This window comes from Oncorhynchus keta, chromosome 26 (genome assembly GCF_023373465.1).
Source record: "Oncorhynchus keta strain PuntledgeMale-10-30-2019 chromosome 26, Oket_V2, whole genome shotgun sequence".
NCBI lineage: Eukaryota > Metazoa > Chordata > Actinopteri > Salmoniformes > Salmonidae > Oncorhynchus > Oncorhynchus keta.
In genome coordinates, this window is record NC_068446.1 from 29,401,151 (window position 1) to 29,428,886 (window position 27,736).

General features: G+C 42.0%; 3 protein-coding genes across 9 annotated transcripts in view; 2 read left to right on the top strand and 1 right to left on the bottom strand.

The window, feature by feature from the left end:
- The window catches only part of rex1bd (required for excision 1-B domain containing), a 14,425-nt gene extending 11,072 nt beyond the window's left edge, over window positions 1-3,353 (top strand). The window contains exons 4-5 of the mRNA XM_035737598.2: window positions 2,543-2,631; window positions 3,066-3,353. Of these exons, the coding sequence (XP_035593491.1) occupies window positions 2,543-2,631; window positions 3,066-3,138 (162 nt within the window). The 3' untranslated portion in view covers window positions 3,139-3,353. The remainder of the gene's footprint in view (window positions 1-2,542; window positions 2,632-3,065) is intronic.
- Window positions 3,349-17,206, bottom strand: LOC118359221 (cytokine receptor-like factor 1). Of its 7 annotated transcripts, none has more exons than XM_035737602.2 (8): window positions 16,866-17,206; window positions 14,729-15,007; window positions 13,677-13,806; window positions 13,173-13,342; window positions 9,213-9,370; window positions 8,703-8,871; window positions 7,469-7,650; window positions 3,349-5,358 (listed from the first exon to the last, which is right to left on the bottom strand). In XM_035737602.2, exons 1-8 carry the CDS (start codon window positions 16,921-16,923, stop codon window positions 5,284-5,286), a joined length of 1,221 nt encoding a protein of 406 aa, XP_035593495.1. In that variant the 5' UTR covers window positions 16,924-17,206; the 3' UTR covers window positions 3,349-5,283. The 7 variants fall into 7 exon arrangements, with proteins under 7 accessions (XP_035593495.1, XP_035593498.1, XP_035593496.1 ...); XM_035737605.2 differs by having other exon boundaries at window positions 3,349-5,531; XM_035737603.2 differs by having other exon boundaries at window positions 7,465-7,650.
- A 1,357-nt stretch (window positions 17,207-18,563) lies between these two features.
- Window positions 18,564-27,736, top strand: part of LOC118359222 (transmembrane protein 59-like) — a 42,904-nt gene continuing 33,731 nt past the window's right edge. Inside the window, exons 1-4 of the mRNA XM_035737607.2 lie at window positions 18,564-18,912; window positions 20,530-20,635; window positions 21,056-21,150; window positions 23,922-24,074. Coding sequence (XP_035593500.1) covers window positions 18,748-18,912; window positions 20,530-20,635; window positions 21,056-21,150; window positions 23,922-24,074 — 519 coding nt within the window. The 5' untranslated portion in view covers window positions 18,564-18,747. The remainder of the gene's footprint in view (window positions 18,913-20,529; window positions 20,636-21,055; window positions 21,151-23,921; window positions 24,075-27,736) is intronic.

The window sequence follows — 27,736 nt, forward strand, 5'->3', positions numbered from 1 at the left end:
CAGAGACCAGTTTTATCAAAATTAGATAATAGTATTTATTCCCGGAGCTCGCTGCCATGTAACCACGAACAACAGTTTATATACAAAATATGACGTCATGGGTTATAAAACGTCCTTCCTCCTATCGACCAGGACCAGAGAAGTTCAAAAGTGTATTCCAACCCACCAGCTCGCTCACTCCAGACACACACTTATCTAGATTAACTTCTGGAATCTTCACCTTCATCCATCACTATTTAGAAGACAGTTCTAGATAATGGAAAACTCAGGAAAACACTCTCTGCCTTATCTAAACATCCCAGAGCTAAGTTGAGTTGGTTCAACCATAGGTTAACGACCCTTTTTGCTAACTTAAAAACCCACAATTCCAGTCTCTCCAACCTGGCAGGAATGGTATTTATTTGATTTAATTACCACCTGTTTCATGCTCCACAATCCCTTGCTTATGAATTAATATTGTTAATCAGATATGAGTAAGTTTCATTAGTTATAGTTCTATTTAAAATGTAGATGTTTAGTCATTATTCATAAAATTCCTAACAGTTAGCCAGGAGTAGCAACTCGGATTGCAGCTAGCTAGCTGCGATGATCCAGGTGACAAGGTTCAGAGCTTGAGGTAGGAACCTGGGAAATGGAGAGAAAATAGGTCTGGTGTGCTCTGGATTGAGTCGCGTTGTACGAACTAGCGAGAGCTTTCCGAGCTAAAGGTCAGCTGATGACCGCTAGCAGTGGTTAGTTGACTACTAGCTAGTGAGGTGGCCTGCCTCTGTTGGGGGATTCCAGTTCCGAGGTAAATAAAATTACCTTAGAAAAAAACAGATCCACACCACATTGGGTGAGGAGGGTTGCAGGAGAGTATTTAAATTGATTTTTCATTCCTAATTAGCCTATGGGTGAGTTTGTTTTATTTTTATGTGGAATGTGGCAAAAAGTCCTGCAGTTCTGTCCTACATTGTCCTTTGGAAGTCGGTTTGGATGATAATTTGGCTGATATTAACCGAGTAGTTGGCTGTGATTGCGGTCTGAGGCAGGCCCAGAAGGAGATGAGATTAACTGAACCTGTGACGCGGCCTCAGGTTAATTAGAGGTTACTTTTGTAGGTCATAGACTGACTAAGAAGCATTATGTGGGACGTAGCACAGCTCCATATACATTTGAAGATGATCCCTGGACTGTAGAGGGGTTGCAGAGGAGGTGGAGCTTGTTAAGCAAAGTGCACAAAGGCCACAAAGTCAATCCCCAGCTACTGTAAACGATGACATACAGCATCTTAACCTGAAAAGTTTCAGAGTGCACCTGTACATCCTAATGTGGATCACGAATGCAGTGAGCCAGCGTAAGGTCATGTTCGATTTAGGCAGCCGTGTTGGATTATCAATGAATCAAAGCTCACTAATAAATGATAAGGAGGTGACTTAATTAAGAGCCCAATCCTGGAGGGGCAATTTAACAAACAGCAGGGGCATATTTTAGAGTTAGGGAGAGGGTGTCCAGGTCCAGGGTTGGATTTTCTTCCCTTTCGTTAGAGATCCCAGTTGTCCCATTGATCCTCAGAGGCTTGTAACTTGGAATATTTGGTGTTGCCATGCCAAGCAGTCTGCAGCCTTAAAAAAAATAATAAATAAAATAATAAATAAAAGTAATTATGGAAGGCATATTGAATTCCCAACTAAGTTGAATTGCACCAAAATAGTTTTCAGTACAGGTCATAAGAACCGGACACATCTGAAATATGTCTAAATTAAAACGTCTCTATATACAAGTGATTTAACCACCATTTAATGGACTTTTGGCCACCATATTGGATTTTGGACATCATATTGGAAAAGGAGGCACATCTAGGGGTGTCCCTAATGAAACTACAAGAGTAGGGGCTGAACAAATAAAAATGTGTTAAATAAAAAGACAGTTTTCAGTGTCTGAGCCCACTTGTCTTATTTGGAGCTGATTAGATTACAATAGCCACAACATCAAAACACTTGTAACTGTGTTTGTCAGAAGCATACAGCACTGAATAAGAGCAGATTTTATTTGGAATGCTGTCCTTTTAATCAGCTACTAAAAAGGAAGGCTTACATGCATCATAAATATTCAAAGTTTATATTTCTGCCTATTGTATCTCTGTGTTTACAGGTATAATATTCATTATGCTATCCTTATGTTTGTGGGTGTATGAAGGACCGATAACAGACTACTTCTGTTCCAAATTTGAGCAATATCAGGGCTTGCAATATTGCCTTACATGAGCTTATGTTCCCACTCCAGCCAGGCATTCTTCACTTTTTAAGTTTAAATCACAATATCTATCAAATTAACCACTTTTGCAGAAAGATATTTTTACACAACCATCCAATTCATAAATTGGAGACATAAGAGATGTGAAAAAATATGGTTGTGTTTTGTTCTACGTGGGGGAGGGGTTTCTCAAAAACTAAAGCCCTTTTTGAGGATTGGTCTCTAGTCTGGTCCAGGCTGCTGTTAACATTTGATTGCTCCAGCTCCACGTCTGATAAATGGTTTACACATGTCTTATTGTCCACAGACGGCTAAGCTGCAGCTGGCAAAGCAGAAGGCTCAGGATCACCCAGAAGACGAGGGCTGTCAGGAGAAGATCCAGGAGGTCAAGCAGGAGTAAGAGCAGATTTCACTCTTCCTTTCAGGGCTTTGTCTCCCCATTAACAAACTCATTCCCTCAATGTGCTGACTCAAACTGCTGAGTGTTGAAGCTGCAGGGGCAGCTCAGTGTCTTGTTAAGTTGCTCCATTGCCGTGTGCAATCACTGATGTCATTTCTCATTAGACCAACCTGCTGTTTGCATGCAGACTACTCGCAGGGAATGCATGCAGGGCTCTCCAACCCTGTTCCTGGAGAGCTACCCTCCTGTAGGTATTCGCTCCAACCCTAGTTCGGTTTTCGCTCCAAACCTGGTTCAACTTATCAACCAGCTAGTTATTAGAATCAGGTGTGCTAGATTAGGGTTGGAGTGAACCTACATGACGGTAGCTCTCCAGGGACAAGGTTGGAGAGCCCTGCTCTAATGCCTCCATCTGTCTTCCCTGCTGCAGCATCATAAAGAATAAGGAGGCCCTGAGTGACATCCTGCAGGACTTTAAATACGACTCCGAGGAGTCTGTGTGATGGGGACTCCCAGGAGGTTGCCGCCCAGACAGGGATTGATGGACTCCTCTGCTGCAACTTCCCCCTTCTTATTCATTTGCTTAAGTTATTGATCCTTCCTTGGCTCCACCTGACTGCGGCAGTGTCTGCCCAGGGTCATTCCGTACCCTGCTTATCTCTGCATGTGCACCTGTTTGATAATATGCTCTTTTAATAAAAAAACATTCCAAGGCAAATGTTATTCCTTTATTGTTTTATAGACAAACGGACAAAATATTTGACAGTTATATTTATCATTGATAACTGAACATAACTTAATGAGGGAAATTATTAATTAGAATTTCTTAAATATTCATATACAAAAATATAAGCAATATAAAAATGTCCTCATCTGCACAGTCACTCAGACACAGTATATACAGTTAAACATTTATGCCACTTATTTCAACAAAAGGAATCCAGAGTAGTACAAATCCAAAGAACCAGAACACTTCCATATGACCAACAAAAGGCAGAACTATCTGAAGTTCAATTGCTTTGACTGTATACACCAGCCAATCTACAAAATGGTGTATGAGCATACCAACCAAGTTTTTGTAATTAAAAGACCTATGCAATTATATTCATTAATGCATACACTACATTACCAAAAGTATGTGGACACCTACTTGTCAAATATTTCATTCTAAAATCATGTAAATTAATATGGAGTTGGTCCCCCTCCTCTGCTGCTATAGCAGCCTCCACTCTTCTGGGAAGGCTTTCCACTAGATGTTGGAACATTGCTGCGGGGACTTGGTTCAATTCATCTGCGAGCATTAGTGAGGTTGGGCAATTAGGCCAGGCTCGCACTCAGCGTTCCACACCGATCTCGACAAACCATTCCTGTATGGACCTTGTTTTGTGCACACAGGAATTGTCATGCTGAACAGGAAAGGGCCTTCCCCGAACTGTTACCACAAAGTTGGAAGCACAGAATTGTCTAGATTGTCATTGTATGCTCTAGTGCTAAGATTTCCCTTCACTGAAACTAAAGGGCCTGAACCATGAAAAACAGCCCCAGACCATTATTCCGCCTCCACCTAACTTTACAATTGGCACTATGTATTGGAGCAGGTAGCGTTTTCCTGGCATCCGCCGAACCCAAACCCAGTCGGACTGCCAGATGGTGACACGTGATACATCACTCCAGAGGATGCGTTTCCACTGCTCCAGAGTCTAATGGCGGTGAGCTTTCCACCACTCCAGCCGACACTTGGCATTGCGCATGGTGATCTCAGGCTTGTGTGCGGCTGCTCGGCCATGGAAACCCATTTCATGATGCTCCCAGCGGCCAGATCTTGTGCTGACGTTGCTTCCAGATGTAGTTTGGAACTCTGTAGTGGACAGACAATTGTTTTATGTGCTACCCACTTCAGCACTTGGTGGTCCCGTTCTGTGAGCTTGTGTCCTACCACTTTGCACCTGTGGTGTTGTTGCTCCTAGATGTTTCCACGTCACAATAACAGCACTTACAATTGATCAGGGAAGCTCTAGCAGGGCAGAAATTTGACCAAATGAAAGGTGCCACTTTGAAAGTCACAGCTCATCACTAAGGCAATTCTACTGACAATGTTTGTCTATGGAGATTGCATGGCGGTGTGCTCCATTTTATACCTGTCTGGCTGAAATATCCAAATCCACTCATTTGAAGGGGTGTCCACATACTTTTGTTTATATATAGTGTGGCTCAGACAACTGTGTGGCTATTAAAGTTGTTAGAATGGAAATACATTATGAAAATAACTTCATCTTATTGAATTCTGACATGTTCTGTTATTGAGTTTCCAGAACAGGAGCTGAATTAGTGAAGTTCTTTATATAGTATATGACATTCCAGCAAGATTGCATAATGCCCTTGTGTCTGTGGTAAAAGCCTGTGATGGTGGCCACTATGTGTCTGATCTGACCGTAGTCTGTAAGATGATTTATGGCCATCTGAGTCAAGCACATACTAATGCTGCATTAAGAAACTTTTCCATGCTCCCACTCAGCGATGGTCTGAAATGTGCTCAGAAAAAGGCTCTCCACTTTGGCACTCCCAGGAGATGTGAGTGTAAGAGTGTGTTTGTGTGGAGAGGAGGGGATGGAGAGGAGAAGTTCTTAGAGATGGGATTCCACTCTATTTTAATCCAGGGCTGCAGACAGCAATGTAACACGCTGGCGTCTTGCATCAGTTCTTTTTCTGTTCCACATGGATTCCTACAAAGAAGAGTTGTTGTGTGTGACCAAATGCTGGAATATCCAGTGTTGGATCGCTTTCACCGAGAGGCCTCAAAGTGGCCTTCTGACAGTTTCTCAGTTGCTGTTGTGAATGTTGCTTAAATATTTCAATGATGTTTTAGGATGTGTTATGATTTATCGCCTTATAGAATCTGAAAGGGAAAACAAATGTTTAATATTGGGGTAATTCAATTGAACGGTAATTCCTATTCCTTATCATACTGACACTAATTGCGTATTGGTTTTTAGTTTATTTGGATCCCCATTAGCTTTTGCCGAAGCAGCAACTATTCTTCCTGGAGTCCACGAAAAAATATAAAACATGACAAGTAACAAAACACTGCTACTCTGATAGACAGTCACACAAATGTAAAATACAACGATATATAACTAAATACTGTGTGTAGATTGTGTGTTAGTGTGCCTATTTGTGTGTGTGTGTGTGTGTGTGTGTGTGTGTGTGTGTGTGTGTGTGTGTGTGTGTGTGTGTGTGTGTGTGTGTGTGTGTGTCATTTCACAGTCACAAGTGTGCCTTTAAGGTGTTTAAAACCTCTTGAAGGATCTGACCCTTTTTTTCAATTTTCGCCTAAAATGACATACCCAAATCTAACTGCTTGTAGCTCAGGACCTGAAGCAAGGATATACATATTCTTGATACCATTTGAAGGGAAGCACTTTGAAGTTTGGGGAAATGTGAAATGAATGTAGGAGAATATAACACATTAGTTCTGGTAAAAGATAATACAAAGAAAAAAAACATGTGTTTTCAAAGTTGTTGTTTTTTCGTCTTTGAAATGCAAGAAATTACGTAATGTATTATTCCAGCCCAGGTGCTATTTAGATTTTGGCCACTTGATGGCAGCAGTGCATGTGCAAAGTTTCAGACTAATCCAATGAACCATTGCATATGTGTTAAACATTTTGTATCAAGACTGCCCAAATGTGCCTAATTGGTTCATTAATACATTTTCTAGTTCATAAGTGTGCACTCAAACAATAGCATGGTATTATTTCACTGTAATAGCTACTGTAAATTGGACAGTGCAGTTAGACTAACAAGAATTGAAGCTTTCTGCCATATCAGATATGTCTGTCATGAGAATGTTGTGTTGTTGTTACTTACAACCTCATGCTTATCACATTAGCCTACATTAGCTCAACTGTCCCGCGGAGGGGACAACGATCCCGTAGAGGTTTTCATCTGTTTTGTCTAAGGTCATTTAGCTGTTTACTTAAAAACTGGAGAAGGGAGTTCCATGCGATCATGTATAATACTGAGAGTTGCCTTGAATTTTCTTTGGAATTGGACTGTGAAGAGACCCCTGGTGGCATGTCTTGTGGGGTATGTATGGGTGTCTGAGCTGTAAGTTGAATATTGTATTGGTAACATCCAGTTGAACTGCCCTTTTTTCTCAGAGCAGTTAAACACAGACACTATTCAGGATACGCCACACTAATCAGGTGAGCTAAACGTGTCAGGCAGTTCTCTTGTCCTCAGTAGCATAACAACCAACGATTAGGTTCAGGGGGCGTACAGAGGATGTGGCTTAGCGGTGAGCTCAGTCCTCCTGGCTGCCATTTGGGGTGAGTAATGTTGTGAAACAAGCTCCTCACGTCACAGAGAGAACACAAAAGCAACACATTAAAGTGGTTGTTAATTATATTAACATGGTCATTTCTCTTTGTTGTGGTAATCGACTGAAAAGCAAATCTGTGCCATTAAAATAATAAAATGGCATTGCAAGACTCAGAAAACTGAGTGGATATCAACGTTAAGCTGTACTCTGTGCCGATAAAGTGGAAACCGCACACATACCTGAGCATAAAACGGACAAAGACATCAGAAAGTCTAAGTTCTAGGGCAATGATGGTTCTGTGTGCTTCCACAACACTGAACACATCGCAAAAGTTAAAATCAGGACAAAGAGGGTCAGAAAATCAGGGTGTATGCAGAGTTCAACACTTTGACAACAGAGGGTGTTGTTGTGATAAGGAGCTACAGTAGCCCAGTGGTACATAGCATAGGCTTCACAGTTATGTACCATGACTGAGTTGTAACAGAAATAAAGGGGATATTATTCTTACCTACCTGGTTGCGCGTTTTATGCGATTTCTGCAGCCACACCCGCCACTGGTCGTAGAGTTTGATTGACATGCCGCTGCAGCCATAGGCGTGTTTGCGAACCCAGCCAAAGAACTGCTTGAGCTCCCGTCGCAGGGTGGAGTTCTGTTCGCCTGGCTTGGGCTCACATGACCCACTCTGCAGCCGCTCTGCCCAGGGAGAAGACAGTGTGAACAAGGTTAGTCAGAGAGGACTGCTCAGAGGAACACTGGCTCCAATTCAATTGAACCTGCCACAGCCGTGTTTACGCAGTGCCTTTGTGTACAAACGACTCCCCGTCCACACACTTCCTGCAGTACCCCGTAGTCATTGTTTGATTTTATTTGACCATGTGGAAAAGCGCTGTCGCATAACTGCAATGCAGGTTTGATTGAATGGAACCTAATGTTCTCCTACAACTAAATCAGCTGGAGACGAGCGGTCAGTGGCTCACACGGGGCTAGGAACTCTGCATGACCTCTGGGCTCTGGCTAATGTGCAAGGTCATTCTCTTGAGTATTGAGATTATTTGATTACAATAGATTCGATATGACTACATTGACAAAATTGATTTGGTGCACTCCCAATATAAAGCTGGCCACAACCAATATCCCATGGCAAACAGAGCCTGATACCAACTTCCTCCCCCTTCTAAGTAAATACCACATAACCTTTGTAACCCATTATCTGCCATTGTACTCCCCAAATCTGTTTTCACTCAGTGTTAATGCCCTGGGTGCAACTGACAGACTGCATTTCAAGTTGCCTAACGAAAGAGAAAAAAAAGTATATCTATCTGATGTCTCCCTCAGCTCTTTGCCATCTCAGCTTGAGTTATTTTAATCCTCAGATGAAAGATTTCTATCGTGTAATTTGATGTTTGGCGTTCTGTGGTCACATACGGTTTGAATCTCATTTTCCCAGGATGTTGAAGACTAATCTGGGATGAGGTTATTGTTTCTTTGGTTTAATTGGCAATAAAAGGTTGATTATTAGAGGACAATTTAATGTCCCATGGCTCATCATGAGCCATAATAATATTAAACTTTACAAGATTTCCCATAAAATCTTCAATGTGCACTATGGAAGATCAACAAGTGCTCACGAATGTCATAAATGCCCCGGAAAGCTTATGTCTGTTGTAAATAAATCCTAATGCAGTGTTATAACACCTTATGAACCATATCCTTCCTCTTAAAGTGCTATGTAAATCTTTACTCACCATTGTGGGGTGTGGAGGCAGCTGAAGGGTGGCTCCAGTCACTCCAAATCCCAGCCTTCCTGGAGCCGTAGATCCCCACTGGGTTGCACCTCACCTGGACAAAGTACACCGTCCCTGCCCTAAGCCCCGCTAGCCGGCACGATGTCTGGTTACCTACATCGTCCACCACCTGAGAGACATCAAAGAAAATATATAAAAAATACTCTCATAGTGAATCTATTAACCACACACACATGCACACATTCCTGACAAAAACACGTTAAGTAGCAGAAATCAGACGTTCACACCTATCTTTCAGTAAAAACAGAAGCTTGGCTTACACAAGCTTGGTTTGAAAGCCAAAATACAGCTCTGTAATCCCTCGAGAGTACCTGACACTCATACATCTCAAATATTTACACAGATATAAGATGCCATAGACATGGCACTGTACCTCAGAAAGAGAGATTGGGGAGAGAGAAAAATGTGAATGAATGTTGAAACAAAGCTTGAGTAATGTTACTACTCTACCTTCCATTCAGTGCTGTCCTCCAGTCGGTAGCGTATCTGGTATTTGGCCTGGAAGAGGAAGTCTTTGAGTGCCGGGGGGCTGCCCCAATGCACTGTCAGCTGGTCCTCAAGCTCCCCCACACGACTCACATGGACATTGTCTGGAGGGTCTGTGGTCACTGAAACAACAGGGATGTAGACACCGGTTGATCACAAAGCTGTGTAATGACTAAGCCTACGTGTGCTAAGCCTATGGAACAAAAAACTCAATACAAATTTCCAGTGGTAAAGTACTTAAGTTAAAATAATGTAATGTACTACTTAAGTCGTTTTTTGTGGTATCTGTATTTACTATTTAATTTTTTGACTACTTTTACCTCACTACATTCCTAAATAAAATAATGTACTTTTTACTCAATACATTTTACCTGACACCTAATATACTCGTTACATTTTGAATGTATAGCAGGACAGGAAAGTGGTCCAATTTATTCACCTCTCAAGAGAACATCCCTGGTCATCCCTAGTGCCTCTGATCTGGTGGACTCACTAAACACAAATGCTTCGATCGTTGGAGTTTGCCCCTGGCTATCCATAAATTTATAAAACAAGGAAATGGCGCCATCTGATTTGCTTAATACATGAAATGTAAAATGATTTATACTTTTACTTTTAATACTTACAGTAATTATATTTGAGCAATTACAGTAAATGTAAAACATTTTCTTTCTGACTTTTTCTCAGATAGTATTTTACTGGGTGACTTTTTTATTAAGGTACCTCAAATCAAATCAAATCAAATTTATTTATATAGCCCTTCGTACATCAGCTGATATCTCAAAGTGCTGTACAGAAACCCAGCCTAAAACCCCAAACAGCAAACAATGCAGGTGTAAAAGCACGGTGGCTAGGAAAAACTCCCTAGAAAGGCCAAAACCTAGGAAGAAACCTAGAGAGGAACCGGGCTATGTGGGGTGGCCAGTCCTCTTCTGGCTGTGCCGGGTAGAGATTATAACAGAACATGACCAAGATGTTCAAATGTTCATAAATGACCAGCATGGTCGAATAATAATAAGGCAGAACAGTTGAAACTGGAGCAGCAGCACAGTCAGGTGGACTGGGGACAGCAAGGAGCCTTCATGTCAGGTAGTCCTGGGGCACGGTCCTAGGGCTCAGGTCAGTTGAAACTGGAGCAGGAGCATGGCCAGGTGGACTGGGGACAGCAAGGAGTCCTCATGTCAGGTAGTCCTGGGACATGGTCCTAGGGCTCAGGTCCTCCGAGAGAAGAAAGAAAGAGAGAAGGAGAGAATTAGAGAACGCACACTTAGATTCACACAGGACACCGAATAGGACAGGAGAAGTACTCCAGATATAACAAACTGACCCTAGCCCCCCGACACATAAACTACTGCAGCATAAATACTGGAGGCTGAGACAGGAGGGGTCAGGAGACACTGTGGCCCCATCCGAGGACACCCCCGGACAGGGCCAAACAGGAAGGATATAACCCCACCCACTTTGCCAAAGCACATCCCCCACACCTTTACTCAAGTATGACAATTGGATACTTTTCCCACCACTGCTAATTTCAGTAAATAGAGTATACCCTTAGCAACGCTTCATGAGCACAAAAATATATAAAAATGGTTGTCTTTGTTGTTTAAGGTTTTGCAGTACATTATGATGTTCTATATTTCTGCCCTGAACAAGTAGAGGACTGAGATGAGGCAGCATCCACACTCTCCACTCTGATAAACCCCTTGGTAAATATTGTACCACACTGTACAGACACTACAGCTATATCTAGATATCACAGCCTCCATGCTTGAATAAAACACGGTCATGAATGTTCAGTGTCGGTCCTGGGCTGTACTGTTGTCCAGCACCAATGCTGTCTATCTAATCTACTCTGACAGAACACTTTGCTTCTCTCCTTAAGGTCACTTTATTTCACAGTATCCTCACTCCCGGTCTCATTCTCTCTTTCTTTCTTTCTTTCTCTCCCTCTCTTTCTCTCTTCCTGTCTCATGCTCGATCTCCTTCCCCTCCTCTCTCTCCTCTTTCTCCCCCCCCCTCTCTCATTTTCTCTGACTTTATCCCAGTCCTGAGAATGAGTGTAGTTATGGACGCAGGGTAAGCAGGTCAGTGTCTGTTTCTGCTTTCTCTCCCCAGTCTGATGATTTAGGCACACGCTCCAGCATTAAAAAAACATGTTTCCCACTGCAGTAAGGCTCTCAAAGTCAAGTACTTTGATGCTGCTGATAGAGGGGGAAAGAGAGAGAGAATCATTTAAAGAGAGAAAGAGAGAGAGAATCATTTAAAGAGAGAAAGAGAGAGAGAATCATTTAAAGAGGGAAAGAGAGGGAGAATCATATAAAGAGGGAGAATCATATAAAAATGTCAGAAGACAGTTTGTGATTTTCTTCTTGAGAATTCTTTTGCTCCATTCATTTCCTGTTTGACTTGTTGTTTGTGTGCTGATGCACTTTATTGGTTTCATCAAGATCGCCCCCCAGGGGAGCAGAAAATCAAGGAAGATTCCACAGCAAAATTCCACAGCTTATGTTTTCCGCTGCGGAGTTGAGGAAATATAAGGTTATTTGATGTGTCATGTGATAGGCATCCTCCCTCCTGCCGACCAGTCTCCTCTCCCTTCAGGCCAACCTACCTGCAGTCTCTAGGTGTGTCCAGTATAGTAGAGAGGGACATAGCAGAGCAACACAAAGGTCAATCGCTTTCCCTTTTAACCACAGGGACACACCTCAATCCTTAGGCTACACATTACATTTACATTTGAGGCATTTAGCAGACGCTCTTATCCAGAGCAGTTTACAGTTAGTGTATTAATCTTAAAGATAGCTAGGTGGGACAACCACATATCACAGGCATATTAAGTCAACTTTTCCTCAATAAAGTAGTTATCAGCAAAGTCAGAGCTAGAAAGGGGAGGGAGTGAAGTGCAAGTGTTTTTGGGGGGGGAGGGGTCGAGGTGGATTATTATTATTATTTATTTATTTATTTAACCTTTATTTAACCAGGTAAGCTAGTTCTCATTTACAACTGCGACCTGGCCATTATTTAAGATACTCTTTGAAGAGGTAGGGTTTCAGGTGCTTTCGGAGTATGGGCATGGACTTTGCTGTCCTAGCTTAAGGGGGAAGCTGGTTCCACCATTGGGGTGCCAGGACAGAGAAGAGCTTGGACTGGAATGAGCAGGAGCTGCCCTACTGTAGGGGTGGGAGGGCCAAGAGACCAGAGGTGGCAGAACAGAGTGCTTGGATTGGGGTGTCGGGATTGAGCATAGCCTGAAGATAGGGAGGGATTGGGGTGTCGGGTTTGAGCATAGCCTGAAGGTAGGGAGGGATTAGGGTGTAGGGTTTGAGCATAGCCTGAAGGTAGGGAGGGATTGGGGTGTCGGGTTTGAGCATAGCCTGAAGATAGGGAGGGATTAGGGTGTAGGGTTTGAGCATAGCCTGAAGATAAGGAGGGATTGGGGTGTCGGGTTTGAGCATAGCCTGAAGATAGGGAGGGATTAGGGTGTAGGGTTTGAGCATAGCCTGAAGATAGGGAGGGATTGGGGTGTCGGGTTTGAGCATAGCCTGAAGATAGGGAGGGGCATACAACATATGACTGATGATTATAGTTTTATCATAAACTAGTCTGGTAAACTGGCATATTGCAACATTGTAATAGAAGACCAATATGTAGGCCAAGCTAAATGTTGACATTTAGTGATATTTAGTTTCATGTCCTCAACCTTATCTACCCATCCTCATTGTGTTTTGTAAGTGTATCACTTTTTCCAAATGTATGAAGTTCAGTGAACATTTAGGACAGTTCAGTTTATCTTTAATAATCACAGCCATAATCCATTATATTGTTATTGGGATTGATTGGGAATCCATAAAATAACCACCCTAGCAGGTCTGGAGCGGGGTGGGGAGCAGGAGGGAGACTGGACAAAAGGCTCACTCTACTTACCCACATCCAGGATATCCAGAGTGATGACATCAGAGGTGGCAGTCCCGAGCTGATTGGACGCCTCCACCCAGATCTCGTAGGGAGTAAAGAGGGCCAAGTCCCGGGGGATATAACACGTGTAGCGTTGCCCCGTGCTGTAGTCCTCACATTCCCTCTCTCGCCCGTACCACCTGCACAGAACACACAGCAACATAAAGTCACTCATATCTGTAACAAAATTCTCAATATAATGTACTGCCAACAACCAGTGAAGCATAACATTTTCACTGTGCACTGGACCTTGAAATGTTAAAAGTGTAAACAGCATTAAGAGTCAAATGAAAGCCTGCAGTACAGCAAAGCAGTGGTTACAGTCTATGCAATGTATCATCAGAATTACATAGACCTTTAGTGAGTAAAAGAAAGTAATTGTGTTCCAGGTGATGCATCGATCATTGTTTCTAGGCAGAAATTATGGTGGGTTGGGTGATCACCTGGGAGATGCTGGACATCTGTGGCTCTCACCTCAATTTGTACTTGAGGGTGTATTTGGTTTTGATGAAGGTTTCGCCCCAACCCCCAGGGGTCCACTTGCAGCTCAGGTCCTTTGTGTTTCGGGACCAGCAGGTTAGGTTGACCGGCTTCTCCGGGGGCACTGCACATTACCAGTGAAAAGATATGGTTATCTTAATGGCTACAAGAGTGGTTGTGCAATGTGTATTATACAAAGCTGTTATAAACACCTTAGTATCACAATGGACATTAAAATGATGCATTAAACAAAGTGCTTATGTACCACAAACAAATACATCAGTATAGTAGTTCTTATTTCACAATGGGTAATAATGATCACTCAATCCCATAATGACAAACTGGCACATTCCTTAACCTCAGACGACAGGCTAGAGGATTCAGCTCCTCTCTCATTTCCTCTCCATGATAGACTATCAAACACAGATGTAGTTCGAGACAGAAGCAAAGTAGTGATGCTGATTACAACCCACTGAGCAGCTAAACTGAGGCTTTGGGTGTATGATTCAAAGACAGACAGAATAGGCTCTGTATGTTACAATTTTAATAGAATAACTATTATTTTCATATGGGCTCTCTTCTTTGTTTGCAAAGATTTCTGCATGAGTGAAACATTGCTTCTGTCAATACATGTAATGTATAATAAATTATACCCTGTACTTAAGCCACTGCTGGGAGACACTAGAGATTAGAGTGGAGTAATATAGCAGGCTTTAAAATCATAGCAAACACACAGCTTATCATCAAAATGCTTTTAAACAAACAAAAAAACAATATTTTGTAAATGCACTGTCCTGAGCTGCTTACTCTGACAGTATTGATGACGCCGACAGTATTCACGTGTCTATCTCCTTGTTACACCCCAGCGCTGTCCTTTTGAGCACAGACAGTTTAAGGACCACAATCTAGTTTTCAGAACATCCGAGAAGTTTTTGTAATTTTCACCCAAATTCAAGGAGGAAATACATTTGGATTTGGATTCAATGTTCTGAAAACCTGTCCCCAGAAGAAGTGGTTGAGGCCTCCAGGGCCAGTCTGACACTTACTGCCCACGTAGAGACAGGAGCCAGCTAGGACATGTCCATCTCCGCTGTGACACACCAGGTTGTCCCCAGACTGTTGCTGGGAGCCATTGAGGTGGTGCAGAGTGACACTGAGGCAGTTGGGGCTCAGCAGGTCGTACGTGCTACTAGGGAGTCTCTTCCCGTTCATGGTCCAGTACATAGTGTTGGCATGCAGCCCCCGCTCGGGGCTCACTGTGCACGTGGCCGTCAGGCTGGAGCCCATCCGCAACGCCGGGTCCTGGGGGAAGATTCCAGCCACTGCTGGGGGAGACACATACTGAAACACACTACTTTAAATGGGCTTCACTCCTGGAGTTGATGATGACTTAACACGTACGGCAATAAACTTTGATTTGATTGAACATTTTTGTTCTTGATATTAATATGTTCAGAGTTCATAGATACTCAATCTTTGTGAGTGCAAACACTCAGGGGAACCTGAGACTTATGAAGTGGATTTATGGGTCCTGTGCTGAAACTGTTGGGAGATCACTTGGAGAGGTCCGACAAGGTTGTTGGTCAAATTCTTGAATGCTTTTCCATCCCCACTATTCCTTTACTCTTCTGACTCATCTTATGATGGATGCTTCATTAGAAATGCCCTGAGAAGTGTTCCTGTTTGAATGTGTTAGCACTTGGCTCCTTTGGGGGAGATTCAAGGGTTAATGTGAGGAGGTTTATTAAGTGTGCTGTTGGTGGGCGGTAAGACAAGCTATCTAACATATGTGGCCATATGCTACTCGCTATGAGTCTGACCGGACTAAAGAGGACTTGGTGTGAGATGTGCCGAACCCAGTGTGTCCACTGATATTTACACTTTACGTATACACAAATAGGGTAAATTAATTGTTTGTTTCACAGCAACATTGCATCAATTTTCAACTTGGGAATTTCAGATGAATTTTTGAATTTTGAACTTAATCACCTCTGTGGCCTATTTCTCTGTTAGTTCAACAATGCACTACAAAGAAATCCAATTTAGCAGTTAGGCACATGGTTACGGTTTTCATAGGATATTATTACCATAAAATAAAATGATCCAACAGGCATTCACTTTGTCTTTGGAACATTCTCACAGGATATTGGTTTCAATAGGTGAAATGTATATGAAGAATAGTTTACAGTTACTCATGCACAAATGTGTACAATGCCATAATATCCTATGCAGACTTGTTGCATTATAAGTAAGTAGTTATTACCAATTTACTTACAATTCATCTTCAAATCCACCAAACATTATGTCCATATTTTGGACATAAAAAAAACAGACATCTTGAAATATAACTCATAATCTGTTCATTTATTATTGTATTATGTGAGCTTTATTTAAGCATTCAGGCCCGAGTGGGTGTGGTATATGACCAATATACCACGGCTAAGGGCTGTTCTTATGCACGAAGCCACACGGAGTGCCTGGATACATGGCCATATATCACAAACCCCCAAGGTGCCTTATTGCTATTATAAACTGGTTACTAATCTAATTAGAACCGTAAACTATATTTTGGGGTCATACTCATGGTATACTTAAGCAATATAGCCCGAGGAGGTGTGGTATATGGCCAATATACCACGGCTAAGGGCTGTTCTTAGGCACAACGCAACATGGAATGCCTGGAGACAGCCCTTAGCTGTGTTATTTTGGCCATATATCACAAACCCCATTATGAACTGGTTACCAACGTAATTAGAGCAGTAAAAATAAATGTTTTGTCATACCCTTGGTATATGGTCTGATATACCATGGCTGTCACCTAGTCAGCATTCAGGGCTGGAACCAGTTTATACATTTTGTTATACCACAGCTTTCAGCCAATCAGCATTCGGGGCTCAAATCACCCAGTTCATAATACAGGTATTTTATAATAATCTGGCAAGTACACATGTGGACAGTCTGGACACCTGTGAATCAGACAGTGAGTTTTGTATTTTGTACCTTTACCTTTACATACAATGTATCTAACATATTGTTGAGAATTGTAACATGTACATAAAATGTAACTTTTTTGGTTGACTAATAGAGGGTGAGCGTCCCTCCCATTCAAATCTGTCGAAACAGGTTTATGACAAACTTGGTAGTCGGCTTCTCACAATATCACACTTTTTGTAGGCTACTTACGTGTCGATGAGGAGAACACACGTGGAACAAACAGCATGAGGCACAACAAGAAGAGCATGTTTCAGATAGCCCTTTTCTTGTCCTTTCCCTCCTACGTTCTGGCTCCAAGACTTGTGGGTTCGGGAACAGTAAAGGTTCAAACACAATCTTGCGGGAGAAAATGCAAGGAATTGAAACCCAGCTCTCCAACAACGTTGAATCAACAGTCTAATTCCAACGAAGAACGTCAGATCTCCGTGTGTAGGCTAAAAGTGCGGATGAGTTTATAAACAGTGGTTGTATGAAAGTAACCTAAGGGTTTAGTGAGGGTTTGCTTCGGTGCACGCCTCAAAAGCTAAAACATTGAAGTTGATACTTTATAAGCCCCTCCCTTGTCTTCCCACACGGTCTCAAGTCATTATTGCTCTTCATTTTGTATACGTTTTATCCATTCCAAAGAAGAAGAAAAAAACGTATATTCTATAACATTCCATCTCTAATTTTATAGTTGGGTCTACTTCATGGTTATCGTCAAGGCAAGTGACTGAATTGATTCATTAAAACAGCATAGGGACAGGTTAAAGTTCTCTAAAGTCCCTATACTCAAAATAGAAGATTAATTCATACAGGCCATCTGGTACATTCTTATGTACAAGATTCAACCAAGCACTCATTAGAAACATGGAATAGAAAGAGATGCTATTTTGATGTTTTATACAAAAGCAAAGTGTTAAGCTGTTATGCAGAAGTGTTATTGTTCACTGAGGGGTTTCTTACATTAAGTGAATAACTTTACTGTGTTATTCAAACTTATAAAAGTTGTAGGCCTACATAGTTAGGCCATATTAGTAGGCCTAACTATGCACGACGCATCGCAGAGTGCCTGGACCGCAGAGTGCCTGGATACAGCCATGAGCCGTGGTATATTGGCCATATACCACAAACCCCAGAAGTGCGGTATTGCTATTATAAACTGGTTAATGAAGTAATTAGAGCAGTTAAAACAAATGTTTTGTCATGCACATGGTATAAGGTTTCATATACCACGGCGGTCAGTCAATCAGCATTCTGGGCTGGAACCATCCAGTTTATAATTGTATTTATAAATAGGGTGGTTTGAGCCCTGAATACTGATTTGGCTCAAAGCAGTAATATATCAGACCATATACCACAGGTATGACAAAAACAATATTTTACTATTCTAATTGCGTTGGTAACCAGTTCATAGTAGCAATAAAGCACCTCGGGATTTTGTGGAATATGGCCAATATACCACGGCTAAGGGCTGTATCCAGGCACTCCATGTTGAGTCATGCGTAAGAACAGCCCTTAGCCATCTTATATTGGCCAGATACCCCACCCCCTCGTGCATTAATTAGTTACCAGTTGAATTGTGATGTTTTAGTTACCAGTTGAATTGTGATGTTTTGCCTACATTAAACATTGTTAGGCCTATTTTCCATGTCATTAGACAACAGGATAATTACTGCAATAATTTAATCGCCTTCTCTTATTTACTGAGGCCTTGTAAAAAAGGGGGAAGGAATGATAACGATTATCTTACAGACGGGTTAAATAACAGATAGACTATATCTAAGTGAAAATAGGCTACTGTATATTTTATTTTCCCATGATATAGACATTCCATCATACAATGTATGAATGCTAGCAGTGGGCCTAATGCGCTGCAGTGAATTTGCACTGTGGAGTGCAGAGCGCACAAAGAGGGGGCGCGCAGCAGCGTGAACGTGATGATTTTTGGAGTGACGACACCACAAAACCATAGCACAATATTACCGAAGCAGATAGAAATCGGGTTGAAGCGTCATCCAACTGAGAAGCTCAGAGTCCACTAAAAGCGCCAGTGTTCGCCCAGACTGTGGTGACCAAATCCGGCTTTAAAATGGTTCAGTTCGGCTGCAGGGTGTGCGGTGTCTCCGCTGTCGTCTCGCTGCTTCTGGCGGGACTGGCAGCTGCGTCTTCTGATCTATTTGACAATCAACTAGGCGACATCAATTACTGCAAAAAGCAATGCCAGATCACCGTCAAAAACAAAAGCCCAGCTAAAGTAAGTGATACTTGAAAACTATAGGCTAAATACATAATTCATGAATAGCAGAAAAGCAGAATATATTAGGTTAAATATAAATGTGACAGAAAAGTCTATTGTCGTGCTTGAATAACTGCCATAGTAAGTGCTTACATTTCGACGACTATATACGAAATTGAATACGTTATATCGAATATCGATAGATGTCCCTTTAATCTTTCAATTCTGGCAATCACTTGTAAATGTAATATGGCCAATCCGTAACGAAGGCCCATCATTTTACTAATTGGCATGCTTATCCTAATATTGCAACATCAGTACGCACGCTACCTATCTTCATTTCATGAACTGAGTGTAAATTATCTTGGACAGTTAGGCCGAAATTATCGTTTTATGACGCATTCTCACAGCTCTGGTCCTCCACTATCAAAATAGCATGGCTACTCCACCTACTTCATCAGGATTTATTTACACAAATGTCTATTCATTAGATAATGCCTGGATGTTTATATTAAATCAAGTCATAAAATCGCTGTGAGGGCACCCGACCAAGCAGATGGTAGCCTATTATTCTCTAATAGAGTCTATTGCACTCGCATCATTTCCTGGTTGCCTCATTGTGAGCTGAAATATGTATTTGTCCATGAACCACAATATGCAGGATATGTAAATAATAGCTAAATTATTACAATATCCATGTTTAAAACAACTTAAATTATGTCAAATTTGAAAAATGATTGTAGCTTAGTAATGGATTAGTGTCTATCTCTTGGCAAGGTTGCTATTTTCCCACCTACTCATCGCCTCAGCTCTGCTCAGGTGTGGTTCAGACATCATGCAGGGCGGAGCAGAGCAGAGCAGCAAAATGGATCACCATGAACTATGCGGAATGACCTGTTTTCAGAACACTGCACCAGCCTATAGGCCCTAATGTATGCCTTTGATGTGCGCATATTATTGGAACAGATAAGACCCGTAGTGACAAATAGTGCTTGAACAGATGTTTATTTTATTCATGATGGGACTGTAATTGCCACTGTGGAGTAAGCAAATAAATACCTATACAAAGGAACCGTAAATCCTTGGCCAGAATAATATCCCGCTGGACACACAATGAACACGGAATAAAGCAGTTAATTGAAACGATTATACGCATGATACTGTAAATACGTCTGTAAAGTAAATCGTCGGACAGGGGTCGTCGGACATGGGGATCTCTTTGTCTATCACGTTCCCGTGTCAGTCGCTTGGGGACGCTGTTTAATTCTTCTGTATTAGAACCAGGCTTGTAGAAAACAGTGACCAAGTGGTTATAATTCTTCACTCATCACATTCCCAGGCATTTGCAATATTTTACATTTACATTTGACTTATTTAGCAGACACAACTTAGAGTTAGTGCATTCATAGCTTAGGTGAGACAACCACATTTCTCAGTCCACCTTGTGCCTCAACTTGTGCCTAATAACACCTTAATTCATTTGACATATCTATTAGAAATATTAGAAATGACTGAAATCCAATTAAAATCCCTGTATCAAGTTATACATTTGCTTAAAGTACATTGTCATGGACAATATAAATATTTCTGTGGTCATAGCATATTTAGCTGCTATGTTTTATTGTTATCCTGAAGGACTCCATTCTGAATGCCTGTCACCGTGGTTGCCGTCTTTACTCCATCTGCCAGTTTGTGAATGGAAATGCCGGCTTCAACACCAGCAGAGAGGAGTGTCAAGGAGGTAAGGCAGCCTGACTCACAGGGTGGGGTCTCAATGAAGCCAGGTAGATACTACAGGGCAGCCTATCACCAAGAGCAGAGGTCCTACCTGTGATCCACTTCAAGATGTTGTTATAGTACTGTTACATGACTTTGACCCTGGGTTTTATCTTTGCAGAGAACTATCCCAAGCTGTGCTTCAAAGCCAGAAAACACGCCTAATTTGCTAGTAGGCGTTTCATGTGCCATGTGGCAGCAGTTGCCCAAATGTTCTGATATGGATGACTGTAGGGAAGGGTGAATAGGGCTGCAATGACAGATGCTCTATTTTCTCCCTCCCTATCTGTTTATCTTGTCTCTCTGTCCTTTCTCTCCTGTGCCCTCCCATCTCTCTCCCCCTATCTCTCTCCCCCTATCTCTCTCCGTCTCTCTTTCTCTGTAGCCTGCCAGGAAGCGTACAGCAAGCTGCTGGAGCAGGAGGCCTGCAGCACCGGCTGTGCCAGCCAGCCTTCTGAACCTGAGATCAAGAGGAGGAAGGTGAGCATGGTCACTCCATAGGAATTCAGTAAAACAAACGCACGCACACACACACGCCTGCACACACACACACACACACACACACACACACACACACACACACACACACACACACACACACACATACACCCATATACACCCTCGTACATTCACACTAGCAACAGTCATCAAAATTGTTATAAGGTTTTAAGGCCAGGTACCACACACTAATAGGGATTTAAATAAAAAAAATCTTAATCATATCACAATCAGCTTTTACCAGTTGAATGTAGACACAAATAATATACGTTTTTATATTAAAATGTTTCTGAAACATTGAATTAAAGTATGCAAATGTGGCGATGTCTCATTATTGATGCATGTCCATTTTAAAAGTGGTTAAAATTCAAAAATATTTTGATGGCGGTAGTATGGTAAACTAAAGAAAATATACATTTTCATCAAGATTTTGACATTTTTGTTTTTACGTTTTGAAAATACTAATATTAATTATGGACCAAAACACAAACAAATCTCAAAATTGATAGGGCAAACAGGTTGAGAAATTTTTGCATATTTATTACAAAAGAAAAAACTGAAATACCTTATTGACATAAGTATTCAGACCCTTTGCTATGAGACTCGAAATTGAGCTCAGGTGCATACTGTTTCCATTGATCATCCTTCAGATATTTCTACAACTTAATTCGAGTTCAAATTCAATGGATTGGACATGATTTGGAAAGGCACACACCTATCACATTTACATAAGTATTCAAACCCTTTACTCAGTACTTTGTTTCAGCACCTTTGGCAGCGATTACAACCTCGAGTCTTCTTGGGTTTGACACTACAAGCTTGGCATACCTGTATTTGGGGAGTTTCTCCCATTGTTCTCTGCAGATCCTCTCAATCTCTGTCAGGTTGGATGGGGAGCTCCACTGCACAGCTATTTTCAGGTCTCTCCAGAGATGTTCGATTGAGTTCAAGTACGGGAACTGGCTGGGCCATCACCTAAGTTATGGTGCCAGGTTTCCTCCAGACGTGACACTTGGCATTCAGACCAAAAAGTTCAATTTAGTTTCATCAGACCAGAGAATCTTGTTTCTCATGGTCTGAGAGTGTTTAGGTTCCTTTTGGCAAACTCCAAGTGTGCCTTCATGTGCCTTTTATTGAGTAGTGGCTTTCGTCTGGCTACTCTACCAGATTCGTGTAGTGCTGGTTGTCCTTCTAGAAGGTTCTCCCATCTCCACAGAGGAACTATGGAGCTCTGTCAGAGCGACCATTGGGTTCTTGGTCACCTCCTTGACAAAGCCCCTTCTCCCCAGATTGCTCAGTTTGGTTTTAATTGTATTTAAGTATCAAATGTCTATGTAATTTCTAAAATGTACTTAAGTATCAAAAGTAAAAGTAAGAGTATGAATCATTTCAAATTCCTTAGATTAAGCAAACCAGACGGCACAATTTTCTTGTTTTTTAAATTTACTTATAGCCAGGGGCACACTCCAACACTTAGACATCATCTACAAACTAAGCATGTGTGTTTAGGTTTAGAGTCCACCAGATCCAATGCAGTAGGGATGACCAGCAATGTTCTCTTGAAGTGCTTGAATTGGACCACTTTTCTGTCCTGCTAAGCATTCAAAATGTAATGCGTACTTTTGTGTGTCAGGAAAAATGTATGCAGTAAAAAGCGCATGATTTTCTTTAGGAATGTAGTGAAGTAAAAGTAAAAGTTGTCAAAAATATAAATATTAAAGTATAGTACAGATATTCCAAAAAGCTACTTAAGTAGTACTTTAAAGTATTTGTTCTTAAGTACTTTACACCACTGTATATAGACAGGTGTGTGCCTTTCCAAATAATTTCCAATCAATTGAATTTACCACAGGTGGACCTAGTCACGTTGTAGAAACATCTGAAGGATGATCAATGGAAACATGGATGCACCTGAGCTCAATGTCGAGTCTCATAGCAAAGGGTCTGAATAGTTATGTAAATAAGGTATTTCTGTTTTTTAAATAAGCAAACATTTCTCGAAACCTGTTTTTGCTTTGTCATTATGGGGTATTGTGTGTAGTTTGATGAGGACATTATTTATTTAACCAATTTTAGAATTGTCTGTAACAAAATGTGGATAAAGTCAAGGGGTCTGAATTCTTTCGAATGCACTGTATCTAAACATACGTTACATTGTTTGCAAGATCAGACATAATATCACTATAATATGTGTGTTCATTTTTGGAAATGGCTTTTTATTTCATTGCATTTAATTTGTAAACATTTCAACTGTTAAATTATTACTTTTTTAAATCCCACAAAAAATGAACACTCATCAAAATAAAGTGATCTTCTCTTTCTTGTAATGTAAGTGTTGAGACGGTTCGTTAAATCCCAGGCGAAGCTTTAGCGTTCTTATAGATTCAACGAAATGACAATGTATTCCACTGAGCCTATTTCAGCCATTACTGTGGTGTGTTTGATAGGTTATTTGGTAACATTTACACGGCCGTAAGGTTAACGGGAAAAAACGACAGGCACAAACAAGAGTATGAAAGAGTCTCAACAATAAAATTGAAGTAATTAATCTAGCGAGATTTAAGTGACAAATGGATTTTGCACCCCTCAAGCGATGAGGAATGTGCACGGATCTACACGGTCTCTCTCTTTCACATCCACTTTTACACGCCCCCCTTGGCCCCCCACACACCTTCACACTCTCACTTCACATGACTTTGCCATATTAAATAAATGCACCTAAACTCAACAGTTCCACCTTTTATTACCTGCAGTTGAAGGCCATGGCCCACCGTCCCATGCCCCCCTCCGTCATGGACACCGTGTCCAGCTGGTGTAACGACATTGTCAGCTCTGCTCAGAGCTTCATCTCCTCTACCTGGACCTTCTACCTGCAGGCTGATGATGGCAAGGTGCTCGTCTTCCAGGTAAGACACTGTCAGGGTTCGGCAGACAGGACTCAAGTTACACACAACTCAGTGACTCTTAAGGGTGCTGGGATTAGTTTTGGGAGTGTCTTTCACTCCAGGGTACAGCTGTAACTCAAACTTCGGGGGCTACAAAGGTGAACTTGCCTCAGACATTAGGGGGAAAGGGTGTGGGATCAGTACTCTACATATTTACTTTATTGGTGACGGCTAAGGCAAGACAGGCTGGCTGAATATAGAAGGACTACAGAGATCTGTAAATCCAGTCATAAAAAGAGATGTAGTGAGACAACATGAAATGATGAAAACAACAGTCTTCATGATTATTTTTCTTTAGCCTTAGGGATGATGGATGGATGCGTGTGTTTAGTGGGCATCACAGGCTCTGAGCTGGCTGCCACAGGCCTGCGTTTAGTGGGCATCTGGCTGACTGCCACCCTCTTGACAGATTAACTGGGGGTAAAGAAACCAAAGAACACTAAGGCTGAGGGACAGCTGAAAGAGAAGCCAAGCCACCGCTGCAATACTAATCACTACTGCAGATGTTCAGAATGAGTGGGTTCTGCAGAGCAGAGGGCTGGGTAGGAAGTCAGGGTGTATGGACTCAGTTAAGAGGACCACGGTGACTCTTAGCCTTAGGCGTGATACAAAAAAAACAGGAAAAAGTTAAGAGACCCACTGTGGTAACAGTTTATCCACGTTATGTAGTAGTTTTAGTACGTTCCCAAAGAGGGCCATACAAGGCAACACAGTGCACTACTGGAGCTGAAGTGAATCGGACCAAAACAAATTGATTATCAAGTTCCTCTGAGTTTAAGAGTTTGTTAGAGAGCCACCTTGTGGAATGAATGGCGCTTGATGCAGTGTTCAGTATAAGAAGTTTATTTGGGCAAAGGGATTTCTATTTGAATTAGTTCACAGTGGAATTACTTGTGCTCTCCTTAAGTTAATCGGTCATTTGAGAATATATGACTTTTACTTCACTAAGCAGCAAATGTAGGTGTATTTTGCGAAGGTAATACCCAAAATAACACTCTATTTCCAAGAGTTATCTAGGCTTTAGCATACAGGGCTATTGTGTTATTGAGTCACACAAATGTCTGGAGATTGATACCTGGCCTATTACTTTTAGGAAATAGCTCCGAGGGCTAACATAGCACACAAAGACCATCTGGGTTCTATATCAATGTGGGATAAACACTCATATTTCCAAAACGTTTGTGCATTTGGATGCAACTGTGATAAGAGCAGCTTCTCTCATTGCTCCAGGCAAGCCACCTGTGTCTGAGGGAGGCAGTCTGAGTCCCAGTCCCGCAAGCGGCAGATTCTCCCTTCCTCAGCTCCCTTTAGCTGTCTCTCAGACAGTGGGCTGAGTTCCAGCTCTGGGAACATCCATCCCTCTCCTGCCCACATTTGACTTGGGTTAAGTGGCAGCCTCCTTCTTAATCACACTTATTCATGCCATCCCAGCCTCCGAGTGTTTCAGGAGTGCTCCTCCAAGGTAATCAGGGAGAATCAAGCGGTTTCCTCTGGGCTGAGCGGGAGTAAACACAGCCGATGTGGCCCTCTCATCACTGATTGGGGAAGAGCGCTTATTTGGAAATGGGGTTGGAGTCTTGTTTAAATTCTTTCAGTGTCCAATATGCACACTATGCAGGGTCCCCCTTGAAGGAAACAGGGAGAAATGTACATCTATTAAATCCCCCTTCCTCAAAAAAAAGTGCCCCCAAATAACCCAAAAATACCAAATAAGGGAAGGGAGATTGTTCATTTGGAAAAGGATCCCTCCTCCCTGTTGCTTTCTGTGTCTCTATAACCAGAGCACCTTTGACATTCTGTGCCATAATGCATGACAGATGTATATCAGGAGGCAGGCCTACTTTTACTGATGGCAAGATCTCCCCAGTCGGCAGCCAATAACTACTAACATCCTTAGATGTTTACTCTTCTCTTCCTTTTGCCTTTCCTCCCAATGTTACATCTGGATCCAACAGATACAACTGGTTGTGAAATGACTTTGAAAATAATAATAGTCTTGTCTGAATATCTATGACCTTTTGTAAGACCAAGCCTTATTGTCTACCACATCCACTGAGTGTACAAAACACATCCACTGAGTGTTCAAAACATTAGCAACACCTGCTCTTTCCATGACATAGACTGACCAGGTGAATCCAGGTGAAAGCTACTGTATGATCCTTTATTGATGTCACTTGTTCAATCCACTTCAATCAGTGTAGATGAAGGGGAGGAGACAGGTTAAAGAAGGATGTTTAAGTCTTGAGACAATTGAGACATTGATTGTGTATGTGTGCCATTCAGAGGGTGAATGGGCAAGACACAAAAGGTTAAAAGAAAACATGGGAAGTGCCTTTGAACGGGGTATGGTAGTAGGTGCCAGGCGCAACGGTTTGTGTCAAGAACTGCAACGCTACTGGGTTTTTCATGCTCAACAGTTTCCCGTAGTATCAAGAATGTCCACCACCCAAAGGACATCCATCTAACTTGGCACAAATGTGGGAAGCATGGGCCAGCATCCATCCCTGCGGAACGCTTTCGACACCATGCCCCAACAAATGTAGGGTGTTCTGATGGAAAAAGGGATGACATACTTACTGCATGTCATCGTTAAGTAACTACATCAGGTCTAATTTATTTTCTGCTTGTTTCGTTTTCTCTTTTTTGTTTGAGATGTGTTTTTACTCTAATGAACTCAATTTCATTGACCTGTAGACTAGTCAAGCGCTGACTGGTAATTGTTCTTTTCAGTTTTCATAACTATTGACTTATGTCATTAAATCTGATATATTTTCCATCAATGAAGAGAGGATAGGCTGACCAGATACTTTTCTGATTTGTTTTGGTGCTACAGTGAGACATTACAACTTCTTAAAGGCTATTTCTATTGATCAGCTGATATGTCAGAATCACTCACCAGCAAAGAGTCTCCTCTTAACTCCAATACAAATCAAATAAAATCAAAGTTTCTTGGTGTCGTATAAAGATTTGCTGATGTTATCGCAGGTGCAGCAAATGCTTGTGTTTCTAGCTCCAACAGTGCAGTAATACCTAGCAATAAAAACAACAATACACATATAATCCAGAAAAATACAAAAATATGTTATATAGGATGAGCAAGGACTAGAATACAGTGTATTCATATAAAGTGGGTGAAACAGTATGTAAACATTATTAAAGTGACCAGTGTTCAATGAGTCTTTAAGGTGCAGGTTAGAGAACCGGGTGGTAGCCGGCTAGAACTGTTCAGGGCAGGGTACTGGGTGGAGGCCGGCTAGAACTGTTCAGGGCAGGGTACTGGGTGGAGGCCGGCTAGAACTGTTCAGGACAGGGTACTGGGTGGAGGCCGGCTAGAACTGTTCAGGGCAGGGTACTGGGTGGAGGCCGGCTAGAACTGTTCAGGGCAGGGTACTGGGTGGAGGCCGGCTAGAACTGTTCAGGACAGGGTACTGGGTGGAGGCCGGCTAGAACTGTTCAGGGCAGGGTACTGGGTGGAGGCCGGCTAGAACTGTTCAGGGCAGGGTACTAGGTGAAGGCCGGTTAGAACTGTTCAGGGCAGGGTACTGGGTGGAGGCCGGCTAGAACTGTTCAGGGCAGGGTACTACGTGGAGGCCGGCTAGAACTGTTCAGGACAGGGTACTGGG

What these genes read in the sequence shown, in the direction of transcription:
- LOC118359221 (XM_035737599.2), bottom strand. Translation starts at nt 16,923, where the DNA reads ATGCTCTTCTTGTTGTGCCTCATGCTGTTTGTTCCACGTGTGTTCTCC. An exon ending in TGTGTTCTCCTCATCGACAC is followed by an intron (nt 15,008 to 16,865) that starts GTAAGTAGCCTA and finishes TGTCTCCCCCAG; the next exon opens with CAGTGGCTGGAATCTTCCCC. An exon ending in TGCCTCCACACCCCACAATG is followed by an intron (nt 7,651 to 8,702) that starts GTGAGTAAAGAT and finishes CTCCCTGGGCAG; the next exon opens with AGCGGCTGCAGAGTGGGTCA.